This window comes from Molothrus aeneus, chromosome 28, assembly GCF_037042795.1.
Source record: "Molothrus aeneus isolate 106 chromosome 28, BPBGC_Maene_1.0, whole genome shotgun sequence".
NCBI lineage: Eukaryota > Metazoa > Chordata > Aves > Passeriformes > Icteridae > Molothrus > Molothrus aeneus.
This window is the reverse complement of record NC_089673.1, coordinates 2,731,488-2,745,231: the sequence shown is the minus strand read 5'-3', so window position 1 is coordinate 2,745,231 and position 13,744 is coordinate 2,731,488. Positions and strand designations below refer to the sequence as shown.

The 13,744-nt window shown below is 67.1% G+C and overlaps 1 protein-coding gene across 1 annotated transcript; it reads right to left on the bottom strand.

Annotated features, from left to right (window-relative positions):
* Positions 1-269: 269 nt before the first annotated feature.
* On the bottom strand, positions 270-5,901 carry PPP1R1B (protein phosphatase 1 regulatory inhibitor subunit 1B). The gene is made up of 8 exons (XM_066566901.1): positions 5,620-5,901; positions 4,408-4,468; positions 3,833-3,855; positions 2,637-2,709; positions 2,435-2,542; positions 1,477-1,545; positions 761-907; positions 270-681 (listed from the first exon to the last, which is right to left on the bottom strand). The coding sequence occupies exons 1-8, from the start codon at positions 5,698-5,700 to the stop codon at positions 593-595; spliced, it is 651 nt and encodes a 216-aa protein (XP_066422998.1). The 5' UTR covers positions 5,701-5,901; the 3' UTR covers positions 270-592.
* Between the last annotated feature and the right edge of the window lie 7,843 nt (positions 5,902-13,744).

The following is a 13,744-nucleotide window of genomic DNA, read 5'->3' as shown; positions in this document are numbered from 1 at the left end:
TGGGAGAGACCATTCTCCCCCTTGGGGGGTGTACAGGATATGTCCCAGTGGGTCTGGGAGAAACCATTGCGTGGTGGTGGGGGGGTATCCATGGGGCTGGGAGACACCATTCCTTACATGGGGGGGGTCAGTAGGGTGGGGGACAAACCATTCCCTATGGGACAGGGGGGTATTCATGGGGCGCCCCACCCCCCAACAAGAACCAGACCCCAGACACACCCCCCCCCCCCCGCAAAGAGCCCCCAGCCCCTCCAAAACCACTCTGCACCCTCTGTACAGCCGTTTATTGCGGGCGGGGGGCTCTGCTCGCTCGGGGCCGGGGGGCAGCAGCCAGGGGGGGCCGCCAGCACCCGGGGGTCCCATCCCCGGCTCCTCCATCACCGGCAGCCGGGGGGGGCACGAGGCCCGCGGGGAGGGGGCGGCCGGGGGTCTCCGGGGGTCCCGGCGTGTCCCGGCACGGCCCGGCACGGCGCGGCACAGGGCGCACGGCAGGCGAAGCGCAGGCAGCGGGCGGGGGGCAGCCGGGGGGCACGGGCGAAGCTGCGGGGGCCGGGAGGGCCGGGCGGGGCCGGTGCCCGGTGTCCGGTGCCAGCTAACTGGTGCCCAGCGGGAAGGTGGGCGAGTGGCGCTCGGTGCCGATGGGACGCGAGGGAACCTCGGCGAAACCCACGTGTCGCCGCTCTGGGGATGGAAACGCGGGGTTAGCAGCGTGGTGGCACCGGGGACAGCGGGGATGGCGGAGGGACAGCCCCCCACGTACCCCCGGTGCCACCGTCCTGCTCCTGGCCCGGCTCGTCCTCGTCGCCCTCCGCTCCCTCGGGGTCCTCGGGGATCTCGGACACCGTCAGCGACTTCAGGTCCTCCTCGCGCTCGTCGATGCCACCGGCGAAGGAAACCTTCTGCCCGCCTGCAGGGACCGACCGGCACGGTGGCCCCGGGGACACGCGGCGGGAGGCGACCCCGCTGAGGGGCGGAGGGGACGCGGCACCGAGCCCCGGTGCCCGCCCGGTGTCCCCGGGAGAGTGAGCAGCCACGTCCCCTCGCTGTCCGTGTGTGTCCCCACCATCCTCATCCTCCTGCCATCCCTGTGCCGCTGTCCCCATCCTCCTGATGGGGACCTTGTCCCCCACCATCCTCAGCCCTCCACCATCCTGTCCCCTCGCTGTCCCTGTGTGTCCCCACCATCCCAATCCTCCCGCCACCCCCATATCCTTGTCCCCACCATCCTCATCCTCCTGCCACACCTGTCCTGCTGTCCCCATCCTCCTGCCACCCCCCTATCCTTGTCCCCCATCCCTCCACCACCCCGTCCCCTCGCTGTCCCCATCCTCCTGTCTCTCCGCCATCACCTCCACTGTGTCTGTCTGTCCTCCTGCCATCCCTCTGCCATCCCACTGTCCCCCCGTCACCCACTCTCCCGCCACCCCTGTCCCCCTCCCACCCCGTCTGTGCGCTCCCCCGTCCCCATCCCGTTACCTTTCCGCTTGTGCGCCTTCAGCCCGGCGGGGAAGTAGCTGCGCTCGGCTCTGCCCTGGCTCCCCGGGGCTGCCCGGGCGGGGGTCGATGAGGCCGGGGCACGGCGAGGCACGCGCGGCCCCGGGGAAGCACCGGGACACGGCCGGGGCCGCGTCAGACAGCGGCCGGGGGTCCGGCTGGCGTCACCAGCCCCGCGGGGGACGGGGACACGTGGGCAGCAAGGACAGCGTCGCAGGCAGCCCGTGTGCCAGCCCTGGCCCCATCCCCGCGGGCTACAGGGGATGGCGACCCCCGTCCCCACCTCCCTGTGTCCCCCAGGCCCCAGCAATGCTGTCCCCACGTATCCCGGGCTCTGTGTCCCCGTGTCCCCACATCCCCGTGGCTCTGGCACCCCTGTGGCTGTGTCCCCACGGCCTCCCTGTCCCCTGGGCTCTGGCAGGGCCATGTCCCCATCCCGCAGATTCCAGCAGCCCCATCACCACATCCCTTGGGCTCCAGAATCCCCCTCCCCACATCACTGTGTCCCCAAGGCTCCAGAATCCCCCTCCCTATGTCCCCGTGTCCCCAAGGCTCTGACATCCATGTCCCCACACCCCCATGGCTCCAGAATCCCTGTCCCCATGTCCCTGTGTCCCCCAAGCTCTGGCATCCATGTCCCCACACCCGCATGGCTCCAGAATCCCTGTCCCCATGTCCCTGTGTCCCCCAAGCTCTGGCATCCCTGTCCCCACATCCCTTGGGCTCCAGAATTCCCTCCCCACATCCCTGTGACCCCCCAGGCTGTGACATCCATGTCCCCCCATCCTTTGGGCTCCAGAATCCCCCTCCCCACGTCCCTGTGTCCTCTGAGCTCCAGAATCCCCCTCCCCATGTCCCTGTGTCCCCCATACTGTGGCATCCACGTCCCCACACCCCCTGGGCTCCAGAACCCCCTCCCCGTGTCCCCCTGTCCCCTCACCAGACTCGAGGGCACTGTCGGGGTCACAGCCATCATCGGGCTCCCCGTCGGAGCTGTCCCCCCCGCCCATGCCGCTCTCCAGGTGGGACTGCACGATGCGCTGCACGGCTGGGGACACGCGGGTGTCACCGGGAGCACCGGGACGAGCCCCGGGCTGTCCCCGCAGCCCCCGCCGTGCCCCCGGTGTCCCCGCGGGCGGTACCTTTGAGCGAGGGCGGGGTGTAGGCACACGGGTTGGTCCTCTTTGGTTTGAGCAGGCAGCCCTCGCCCGAGCGCTGCGGGGGGAGAGGCGTCGGGATGGGGGGGCCCCGTGTCCCCCACGGGGGTCACCGCGGCCCCCGGAGAGCCGGGAACCCCCCCGGTGAGGTGGGGCTGCAATGGGGATCTCATGATGGGGATGACACCCACCCCATCCCCAGCAATGAGGACCCTGCTGAGGGGATGTGGCACCGGGGACATCATGATGGGACCCTGCCTTGGGGACCTTGCACTGGGGATGGGGTATTGGGGACACCGTCCTGAGGACCCCTCCGTGGGAACCCTGATCCTATGTTGGGGACCCCCATGATGGGGACACTGCCATGAGGATGTGGCATTGGGGTCCCCATCATGGGGACACTGCCATGAGGATGTGGCATTGGGGTCCCCATGATGGGGACACTGCCATGAGGATGTGGCATTGGGGTCCCCATTATGGGGACATTGCCATGAGGATGTGGCATTGGGGACCCCATCATGGGGATATTGCCATGAGGATGTGGCATTGGGGTCCCCAGGATGGGGACATTGCCATGAGGATGTGGCATTGGGGTCCCCACTGTGGAGACATTGCCATGAGGATGTGGCATTGGGGACCTCCATGATGGGGACATTGCCATGAGGATGTGGCATTGGGGTCCCCATGATGGGGACACTGCCATGAGGATGTGGCATTGGGGACCCCCATGATGGGGACATTGCCATGAGGATGTGGCATTGGGGTCCCCATGATGGGGACATTGTCATGAGGATGTGGCATTGGGGTCCCCAGGATGGGGACATTTCCTTGGGGCCGTGGTTTTGGGCTGCCCCCGATGGTGACCCCGTTATGGACACCTCGTGTTCGGGGATGTGGCACTGGGGACACGGCGCTGGGGACACTGGGGGGGTGACCCCGCCATGGTCACGCGCTGCTTTGCACAAACTGCCCAGCCTGGCTCGGCTCCATGTCCCCATCCCGTGTCCCCGTCCCGGTGCTGGCGCCGTGTGCCTGTGCCGGGAAGGAGCCGATAAGCTCCGGGCGCCGGGGCTGGGCCCCGATAACGCCCCCGGGGGACACGGGACAGGGAGAGCGGGGCTCTCTCGGGGCTCTCTCGGGGCTCTCTCGAGGCTCTCTCGGGGCTCCCGGCGCTCACTCACCTGGTAGGGCAGGTTCTCGTCCTCTGGGTCAGCAGCGCCGGGGAGAGAAAGGTGAGCGGGACACGGGCACCCGGCGGGGCCGTGCCCACCCCCGGACCCCCTCCAGGGGTTCCCTGCCACCCCCTTCCTTATGTGACACCGCGTCCCCTCCTTGCCGGACATCCCATTCCACAGGTGACACTACATCCCATGTCCCCTCCCTGCCACCGTGTGCTATCCCAGACACCACGACAGACACCATGTCCCATTCCAGACACCCTGACAGACACCATGTCCCATCCCTGCCACCGTGCCCTGTCCCAGACACCCTGACAGACACCATGTCCCATCCCTGCCACCGTGTCCTGTCCCAGACACCCTGACAGACACCATGTCCGATCCCTGCCACCGTGTCCTGTCCCAGACACCACGACAGACACCATGTCCCATCCCTGCCACCGTGTCCCGTCCCAGACACCACGACAGACACCGTGTCCCATCCCTGCCACCGTGTCCCATCCCAGACACCACGACAGACACCATGTCCCATCCCTGCCACCGTCCCCCGCCCCGTGTCCCGGCCCGGCCCCGCTCACCTGGGGACGAGTGTTCGGAGAGCTGGAAGAGCATGGCGGGCGTGGGCCTCCGCCGGCGGATCTGGGGCACAGCAGGGTGTCACCGGCTGGGGACGCCCCGGGTCCCCTGTGCCCTGCCCTGTGCCCCAGGGACACGTGTGCGCACGTGTGTGAGCGTGTGTGTGCGCCTGTGGGTGCAGGGCCACAAACCCACCCGGCACGGGGTCCCAGGGGTGTCCCCAGTGTGTCCCAGCCCCACGAGAGCCCCAGGCCAGCTCGTCCGGGGGGCTCCGGGTCCGGCGTGTGCTGGGAATGTCCCCTCGGATCAGGGACAACCGGCGGGGGTGGCTGCACTGACTCCCGACGTGTCCTGTCCCCTTCACCCCATCCCTGTCCTCTGTCTCATCCCTATCCTGCTCTCCTGTGCCATCTCTGTCCCTGTCCCTGTCCCCCTGGCACAACTCTCCGTGTGCGGGGACCTTGGAGCTCTCTCGTCCTGTCCCCGTCCCTTTCTGTGTCCCCCACGCAGTCCCGTCCAGTCTGTGCCTCCCGTCCCCCTTGTCCTGCTCTGCCGGTCCCATCCCCTGCCTGTTGTCCCCTCTGTCCCTTCCGATCTCCCCCCGGATCCATCCCCTCCCTCCCTCTGTCCCCTCCCACCTCCCCCTTGTCCCATCCCCTCTGTTCCCTCCGATCCCCCTTGTCCTCCTGTTCAGAATCCCGGTCCCATCCTGACCCTCCTGTCCCCTCCAATCCCCCTTTGTCCCATCCCCTCTGTCACTTCCATCCCCTGCCTTGTCCCTTCTGTCCCCTCCGATCCCCCTCGTCCTGCTCTCCCGGTCCCCATCCCGTCCCTGCCCTGTCCCCTCCGATCCCCCTTGTCCCATCCCTGCCCTGTCCCCTCCGATCCCCCTTGTCCTGTCCCTCCTGTCCCCTCCGATCCCCCTTGTCCTGTCCCTCCTGTCCCCTCCGATCCCCCTTGTCCTGCTCTCCCGGTCCCTTCCCGTCCCTCCCGTCCGGTTCAATCCCCTTCTGTCCCATCCCCTCCCTCCTGTCCCACTCTGTCCCCATCCCGTCCCCGCTGTCCCCGGGGCTCTCCGTGTCCCCCTCCCGTCCCGCGCGGTCATTCCGGGGGTCCCTCCTCGCCCCGGGGTCACCGGCAGCGCTTTGCCCCGGCGGGCAGGGGGGACCCCCGGGCTCCCCTCTCCCCGCTCCCCGCTCTCCTCTCCCCCTCACCATCTCCACGGCGCGGGGGTCCAGGTTGCTGGGGGGGGCGGGCACCGAGAACTGGATCTTCTTGCGCTCCTTGGGGTCCATGGCCTTGGCCGGGAGTCACCGGAGCCGGTGGGGAGGGGTGGGGGGGGTCTCTGGCACCGGTACCGAGCGGAGTTCCGTGGCACCCGAGGCTCGGTACGGCGAGGAATGAGAGTGGCGGGAGGTGGGGAAGGCAGAGCCGGTGAGGAGGAGGAGGAGGAGGAGGAAGGAGAGGGAGGGAGGACACGTCTTCCTACCAGGAGCTGAATTATTCATCCCCCCCTCCCCGGGCAGGGGGGCTGAGGCCGCGGTAATGAGCCCTTGGGGAGCCCCCCAGGGGGTTCAGCCAACCTGGGGGGGGTCCTTAACCCCTTCCCTGCCACGGGGGACCCCACCTGCGGTTGCCGGTCGCGTTGGGTGGCTCCGTGTGTGTCCCTGTCCCTTGAGTCTCTCCAGAGATGGGGGGACAGGGGGCAGGGGACAGAGGGACAGCCGCTCCCACCCCTGTGTGGGCAGCGGCAAAATTGCCCCCACCCGGCTGCTCTGTGCCACACGGGACAGGGCCACCGCTCTGGAGGGGACACCCGTGGGGACATGGGATTCCCAAACATCCCATCCCCTGTGTGCCGGGGGTCCCCCCACCCCCAGCTGCAGCCCCCGGGATTTTGGGGGTGCGGGGGCTGCGTCTTCACCCGCGGCTGTGCCCACCTGCCTTGGCTCTTGCCCAGTTTTTGGAGATTTTCCCCATAGAAAATCCCAGGGGACACAAAAATGTTCCCCATGGGGAAGGTGGGGGGATTCAACCCCCAGGGCACCAGAGCTGCCAGGAAGGGGTCGGGGGACACCGAGGGCACCTCTCCCGTCCCCAGCCCGGGGGTCCCCATGCAGGGGGGGACAGCCGGAGCGGTGGCTCGTCCCGTCCTGGGATGTCCCGGGGCGGTGTCGATGGAAGCCGCCTCTGAGCAGGAACGAGGAAGGGGGAGCTGGGAACTGGCTCCGTCCCCCGGATCTCCCGGTGCTCCAACGGCTGCGGGTGGCCCTGGGCCAGCAGCCACCGCTCCAGCAAAATATTTACCCGAGTGGCACCGAGCCATGGACCAGCCTCCCGCCCGCCCGGCACCACGCGGCAAAACACGGCACAGCCCGGCCCCGAGTGACAAATTGTGGCTCTGGGTGGCAAATCCTGGCTCTAGGTGGCAAATCTCGGCTCTGAGTGGCAAAGGCCAGCTTTAGGTGACAAAGTCCAGCTCTGGGAGGTCTGCGTGGCAAGTCTTGGCTCTGGGTGACAAAGCCGGGCTCTGGGTGACGAAACCTGGCTCTGGTTGATGAAACCTGGCTCTGGGTGACAAACTTGTGCTTGTGGCACAGCGCAGTGACCACATGGATGGGGACAAACCAGGGACAGGCGCCAGCAGAGCCCAGTGTCCTCGTGGAGACCAAAATCTGGGGACAATGTGAGGGGTCCCTCTGTCACCCTGGCTGTGCCAGGTGTCCCTGTGCCAGGCTCTGCGCACCGTCCCCATCCCGGGACCCGGAGTCGTTATGGCAACAGGTTCCCGGGCTCCATCCCGCTGCTGTTCCCGCTTCTCCCACCCACGAAGACGCCGTGTGAGGGGGTGGCCGGGCCCCCTCCCCTCCCTGCGCTGCGGCAGCGCCGGCACCCGCAGCCCCCCGGGATCGGCAGGCGCCGCCCGCGCCCGCGCCCACGCAGCGTCACCCGCGGGTGGCACCTGCAAGGGAGAGGGGGGGGCCCAGGAACACGGGGGGCACCTTCCAGGCACACGTGTGGCACACATGGCCCCGCTCCTCGTCGCCGGGACAGGCACGCCGTGGGCACCCAGCCCGTGCCCGTGCCCGTGCCGCGGTGCCGCGGGGGCTGCAGCTCCGCGCAGCAGCGAATCCTCCCGCGGAGAGAGTAAAAATAGCAGCAGGGTGAGGGAAGAAGCGCTCGCCCCCCGGCAGCGGGCACCGGAGAGGAGCCTGAGCCCAGCGCGGAGCCCTGGGCACGGACGGAGGGTGTGGGGATGGACCGACGTGGGGAGGGGACAAGATGGGGACAGAGCGTCGTGGTGGGGAAAGGGGGGGCGTCGTGGGGACAGGGTGCCACGGGGACACGGTGGGCTGGGGGTGGAACAGCACGGGGACACGGTGGGCTGGGGGTGGAGCATCGTGGCCAGCAGGGTCCCATGGGGACGAAGTGCCCCAGGGATGGGCCATGGTGGGGACAGGGTGTGCTGGGGATGGGCCATGGTGGGGACAGTGTCTCATGGGGACAAAGAGCCCCAGGGATGGGCCATGGTGGGGACAGGGTGTGCTGGGGATGGAGCGTGGTGGGGACAGTGTCTCATGGGGACAAAGAGCCCCAGGGATGGGCCATGGTGGGGACAGGGTGGGCTGGGGATGGGCTATGGTGGGGACAGTGTCCCGTGAGGAGGAAATGTCCCAAGGCTGGAGCATTGTGGGACAGGGTGTGCAGGGGATGGGCCATGGTGGGGACAGTGTCCCACGAGGATTAAGTGTCCCAAGGCTGGAGTATTGTGGGGACAGGGTGTGCTGGGGACAGTGTGGCGCTGATGGGGCACATCAAGGACAGGGTACCACGGGGACAGGACATGGTAGGGACAGGGCCTTGCGGGGACACCGCATCGTGGGGACAATCGCTCTGTCCAAGGGTGAGTGCCGGGGGGGCGGGGCCTGTGCACGGAGGGGGCGTGGCCGCAGGATGGGCGGGGGTCGGCTCGGGGGTGCCGGGACCCCCCCCCCTCAGTGCCCTTCACCCCGGTGTCCCCCTCCGTGTCCCTCCCCGCTCTCCCGGGTGTCCCCTCCCAGCTCGCCCTGAGCTGAGCCCCCCGAGCCCCCCCTGCACCCCAAGACCCCCCCGTGGGTGCAGCCGCCCCCAGGAGCTGCAGCGGGGGCGGCGGCTGGGGGCCGGTGCTCCCCTGGGTGCCGGGAGTGGGAACACGCGTGGGAGCGGAGCACGCGTGGGAGCCCGAGGGGGCGGCGGGAGAGGGGGGGGGGGCGCAGGGGGCTTAACCCCTTCACTGCTGGGAACCCCCCCAGAGACCACCCTGGGGGGGCTGCACAGGGGGGAAGGGGGTCTGGGAGGGACGTCCCCTAAATGGGGGCTCATGGGGGGGGCAGGGGAAGGGGCACCCCCTGCCCTGCTCAGGGACACTGGGGGGTGCGATGGGGAAACTGAGGCAGGACTGGGGGGGTGCAATCCCATATTTTTAGCATGATGTGGGGTGGTCTGCAGCCCCCTACCCCCAAAAAGTGCGGGGGCACGAGGAGGGGCCGTGTCCCCGCATTCCCGGCAGGATGGGGGGACATTGTGTCCCCAAAGCTGGCAGCACAGGGGTGGCCGTGTCCCCACACCTGGCAGCACAGGGGTGGCCGTGTCCCCGCATTGTGTCCCCACACCTGGCAGCACAGGGGTGGCCGTGTCCCCGCATTGTGTCCCCACACCTGGCAGCACAGGGGTGGCCGTGTCCCCGCATTGTGTCCCCACACCTGGCCGTGTCCCCGGCTCACCGAGGAGGGGTCACAGCCCTGAACCCCCCAACAGGGCGGGCAGGGGGCTGCACTCCCCGGGCTGTGCCGGCTCCTTGGTGCCCTCCCCGGCGCCGTGTGCCCGCCGGCGGCACGCGGTGGCAGATGTCACTGCCGACGCTGGCATGGCCGGGCTGGCACGGCCACCCGGGGCTGGCACGGCCGCGTGGGCTGGGCAGCGGCTCAAGGGCTTTGGCACGGGGTGGCCGGAGCGGAGCCGCGGCTGGAGCCGCCCCGGTTGGCCCGTGCCAAACCTCACACCCACCCCGCGGGGTGGCACCGGGGGCTGTGGGGGCACTGGGGGGCACTGGGGCTGTGATGTTTGGGGGGTTCATGCACGCAGAGCCCGGTGCCAGGGTGTGCCCGGCCCCGGGAGGGGCTGAACGGGTAAAACCTGGAGGGGGAACGTTATGGGGGAAGCCGGGGGAGGATAAAGGGGGAAGGTGGGGAGGGACAAATCTGGGGGGTTCCAGGTAAGGGGTGCAGTGGTGAGGCAGCCCGGGGGTCTCCTCTGCCTGCGGGACACCACGTGCCTCAGTTTACCCACCTGTAGCACGTGTCCTCTAGAGCCCCAAGCCCCTCCCACCCCATTCCCTGCGGAGGTGGGGCCCTAAAAGGATCCTAAAACTCCTCCTGGTGCCCCACAGAGCCTCAAGGTGGGGGCTCCCAGCTCCGCTACCCCCCAGCCCATCGCTGACCCCCCCCCCCGGGGGTGGGTCCCGGCCGCCAGCACAGCCCAGTTTGCTGCCTCCATTCCCAGAAGAAAGAATAAAGTTAAAACATCTGTTAATTTATAAACCAATTTAACCATGACTGGTTAATAAATAGCTTCCAGCTGGCACCCCCACCCCGCGCCGGGCAAGGGGGGGCCAGGGGGGCACAGCCGGGCTCGCCACTCTCCCGCAGCCCCCCCGGGGTCATTGTCGCTTGTCCCCCTGGGGGTGTGGGGGTGTCCCCGGGGGTTTAACGGGGAGAGCCCGGTGCCGGCGGGGAGGGGACACGGGCACGGTGCCTGGCACGGGGGGGGCACAGGGGAGAGCGTGGTGCCCACGGGGGGGGCTCTGGTCGTGCAGGGGGGGGGTCGGGGCTGCGGGGACACGGTGAGGGGGGGTTGGGCAGGGGAGGAGGGAGCAGGGAAGGAGGAGCCTGGGGGGGGGGTGTGGATGATGCGCGTGTGCCAGGGATGGGCACGTGTGTGTTGGTGTGTGTGTGTCTGTGTTGTGCACATCTGCACGTGTGTGCCAGGCGTGTTCATGCGTGTGTGCCAGGGCTGTGCCACCCACAGTGCCCCCACCCCAGTGGGGACACCCCGTCTCTGCTGTCCCCACGTGTCCCCATGGACATGGAGCTGCACAAGGATCCAGGATGGGAAAGGGCCCTGCCCTGGCATTGTGGGGTGCCCGTTGCTGCCCCCCACCCCCTCTCCGGGGGCTGTGGGTGGAGGTGCCAGGCCGTGAGCCCCTCGCCCCGACACGTGTCACAATAGTAATGTAATTTGTCCCTTAACAATGGGCAGCTTGAGGTTTATATTTAATTACACCGCTCGCACCAACCTGAACTCACCCTTATTCATCAATAATGCATGGGTTTGTGTTTATCGCTGCTTAATTAATCTGTGCTTACCACAATTAAAGGCTCGCAAAATCCCCCAAGGTGGCAGCGGGGAGCGGCTGCGCCGGGCTGGCGCGGTGCTGGCACTGCCAGCCTGGTCCTGGTGCCAACATGGTCACCCTGGCAGCACGGTCACAGCGCTGGTGTGGTGGCAGGGCCACAGTGGTCACTGTGGCAGCGTGGTCACCGTGCTGGCATGTGGTGGCATGTGGTCACTGTGCCAGTGGGGTCGTGGTGGTGGTGCTGGCATGATCATGGTGCCAGTGTGGTCACAGTGCCACTGTGGTCACAATCCCAGTGATGTCACAATGCCTGTCTGGTGGCAGTGCCAGTGAGGTCACAGTGCCAATGTGGTCACAATGCCAGTGTGGTCACAACGCCTCTCTGGTGGCAGTGCCAGTGAGGTCACAATGCCAGTATGGTCACAACACCTCTCTGGTGGCGGTGCCACCATTCAGGCATGGTCACAGTGTCAATATGGTCACAGTGCCTGTCTGGTGGCAGTGCTGGTGTGGTCACAGTGCCAGTGAGGTCACAGTGCCACTGTGGTCACAATCCCAGTGAGGTCACAGTGCCAATGTGGTCACAATGCCAGTGTGGTCACAACGCCTCTCTGGTGGCAGTGCCACCATTCAGGCATGGTCACAGTGCCAGTGTGGTCACAGTGCCTGTCTGGTGGCAGTGCCAGTGAGGTCACAATGCCAGTATGGTCACAACACCTCTCTGGTGGCGGTGCCACCATTCAGGCATGGTCACAGTGTCAATATGGTCACAGTGCCTGTCTGGTGGCAGTGCTGGTGTGGTCACAGTGCCAGTGAGGTCACAGTGCCACTGTGGTCACAATCCCAGTGATGTCACAGTGCCTGTCTGGTGGCAGTGCCAGTGAGGTCACAGTGCCTGTCTGGTGGCAGTGCCAGTATGGTCACAGTGCCACTGTGGTCACAGTGCTTGTCTGGTGGCAGTGCTGGTGTGGTCACAGTGCCACTGTGGTCACAGTGCCTCTCTGGTGGCAGTGCCACCATTCAGGCATGGTCACAGTGCCAATATGGTCACAGTGCCTCTCTGGTGGCAGTGCCACCATCCAGGCACGGTCACCATGCTGGTGTGGCACCGGTGGCCAGTGAGATCCACCCCAGCTGCCAGGCAGGGTGACCCCCCCGGCACCCCCATCCTTGGGTGCCAGGAGGGCTGAGGGCAGATCCCCACAGCCAGCAGCAGGGTACCCCCACCCTCTCCTCCCTGCCTCAGTTTCCCCACAAGGAAACCACCAACAGCACCACACCCATCACCCCCTCACATCCCCCCATTCCTCCTCCCCGGTGCTTTTCCCCAATTTTGCTTTCCCCCAATTTCACTTTTCTCCAATTTTGCTTTTCCCCGATTTCGCCTTTCCCTGCCCACTCTGCCCTCCCTGGTGCCCTCTCTGTGCCAGGGCCGGGGGGGATTTTGCCCCCCACGCCGTGCCAGGCCAGCTCTGTGCCTTTAAGCACGGTGGCACGGCTGTCCCGGATCAGCCGGAGCGCCTATTAAATTTTTATGCGAAGTGTAAATGGGCCAGGTCTCCAGCTTCCCGCTCCCTCCGAATGATTTATTACTCGCAAATACCACAGAACTAATTAGTATAGTAATTAATTAATACGAATTTGCATATTTGCATGTGCAATTAGTGCAGTGGAGTGATTACTCTGAAAATGAGAAGTTGGGCCTGTCAGATGGGAGTGTGAACTGGAGTGGAAAAGCCTCGTGAAAACGATCCCGGGCGGCGGCGGCGGCGGCACCGGGCACGAGGCGGCGGCGCCGGGCGGGCGGCGGCACCGGCGAGGCCCGGGGGGGGCAGCGTTGGGGGGCTCAGCCCTCGGGACACCCCCTTTCCCCCCATCCCATCCCATCCCTGAACCGTGGGGACCGCTCCATCCCTCGGCCATCTCCATGGCGACTGGCTGTGCCAGGCGCGTCGCCATGGCAACGGGCCGGGCCACGCAGCCTCGCCATGGCGACTGTCGTCATCGCGCTCTGTCGCCATGGAGACCCTCCCCATCTCCCCAAATCCGCTCCCTGACAGGGCCCCCCCACACACCTCGGCCTTGGGGTGGGGGGGCTGCCCCTCCCAAAAGCAGCCGGGAGGGGGGGTGGGGGTTCCCCCGGTGCCCCCAGGGATTGGGGGGAGCACCCTGGGGTGCCCCACACTGGGGGGGGCAGCTGAGCTCTGTGACAGCAGCGCTGAGCTGGAGCTGCCCCCAGGGGATGTGACCCGAGACCCCCTCAGGATGGGGCTTGGCACCCCCAGCCCCACAGCTCCGAGCCCAGCCCTTTGTCCCTGGTGCCACCCTGGTGTCCCTTCAGCTGTGCCCACCCCTCTGGCTGAGGCCTGACACGCTCAGAGGCTGCCTGGTTTTGGGGGGCAGGCAAGTGAGATGGGGGTGATGGAGGGGGCCGTGGCCATGGGCAGCCCCCAGCACCCCCGTGTGCCCCCAGCACTGGGCCCTGGCAGCCCCCAAAACAGGCCCAGGCTGCTGCCACCTGCCAGGGGGGCTGGGGACACTGCCAGCAGCGCCCACTCAGCTGTGCCCACTCTGGTGGCACCGCCAGTGTGGCCACAGTGGGCACGGAGGGGCTGCTGTGGGCACTCCTGCAGCCCGGTGATGTCACAGGCCAGCTGTGATGTCATCGGCTTTTGTGACATCACCAGGGTGGCCTTGTTATCTCAACAGCAGCTCCCTCCAGCCCCGGGTTGGGGTCCCTTGTGCCAGCCCCTCACTGTCCCCAAAGGACATCTGACCTCAGCAGGGGTGAACACACAGGGGACAAAGAGTGTGGGGCAGGGGGGACAAATCCTCAGCGTCCCCACCCCGTGATCATCTGTCCCCAGCCCCCTGTGGAGCCGCAGTTTCCCACCGGGCAATTCCCAGGTGTCACCTTCCTAATTGACAACGTGTGGCTTAAAAAG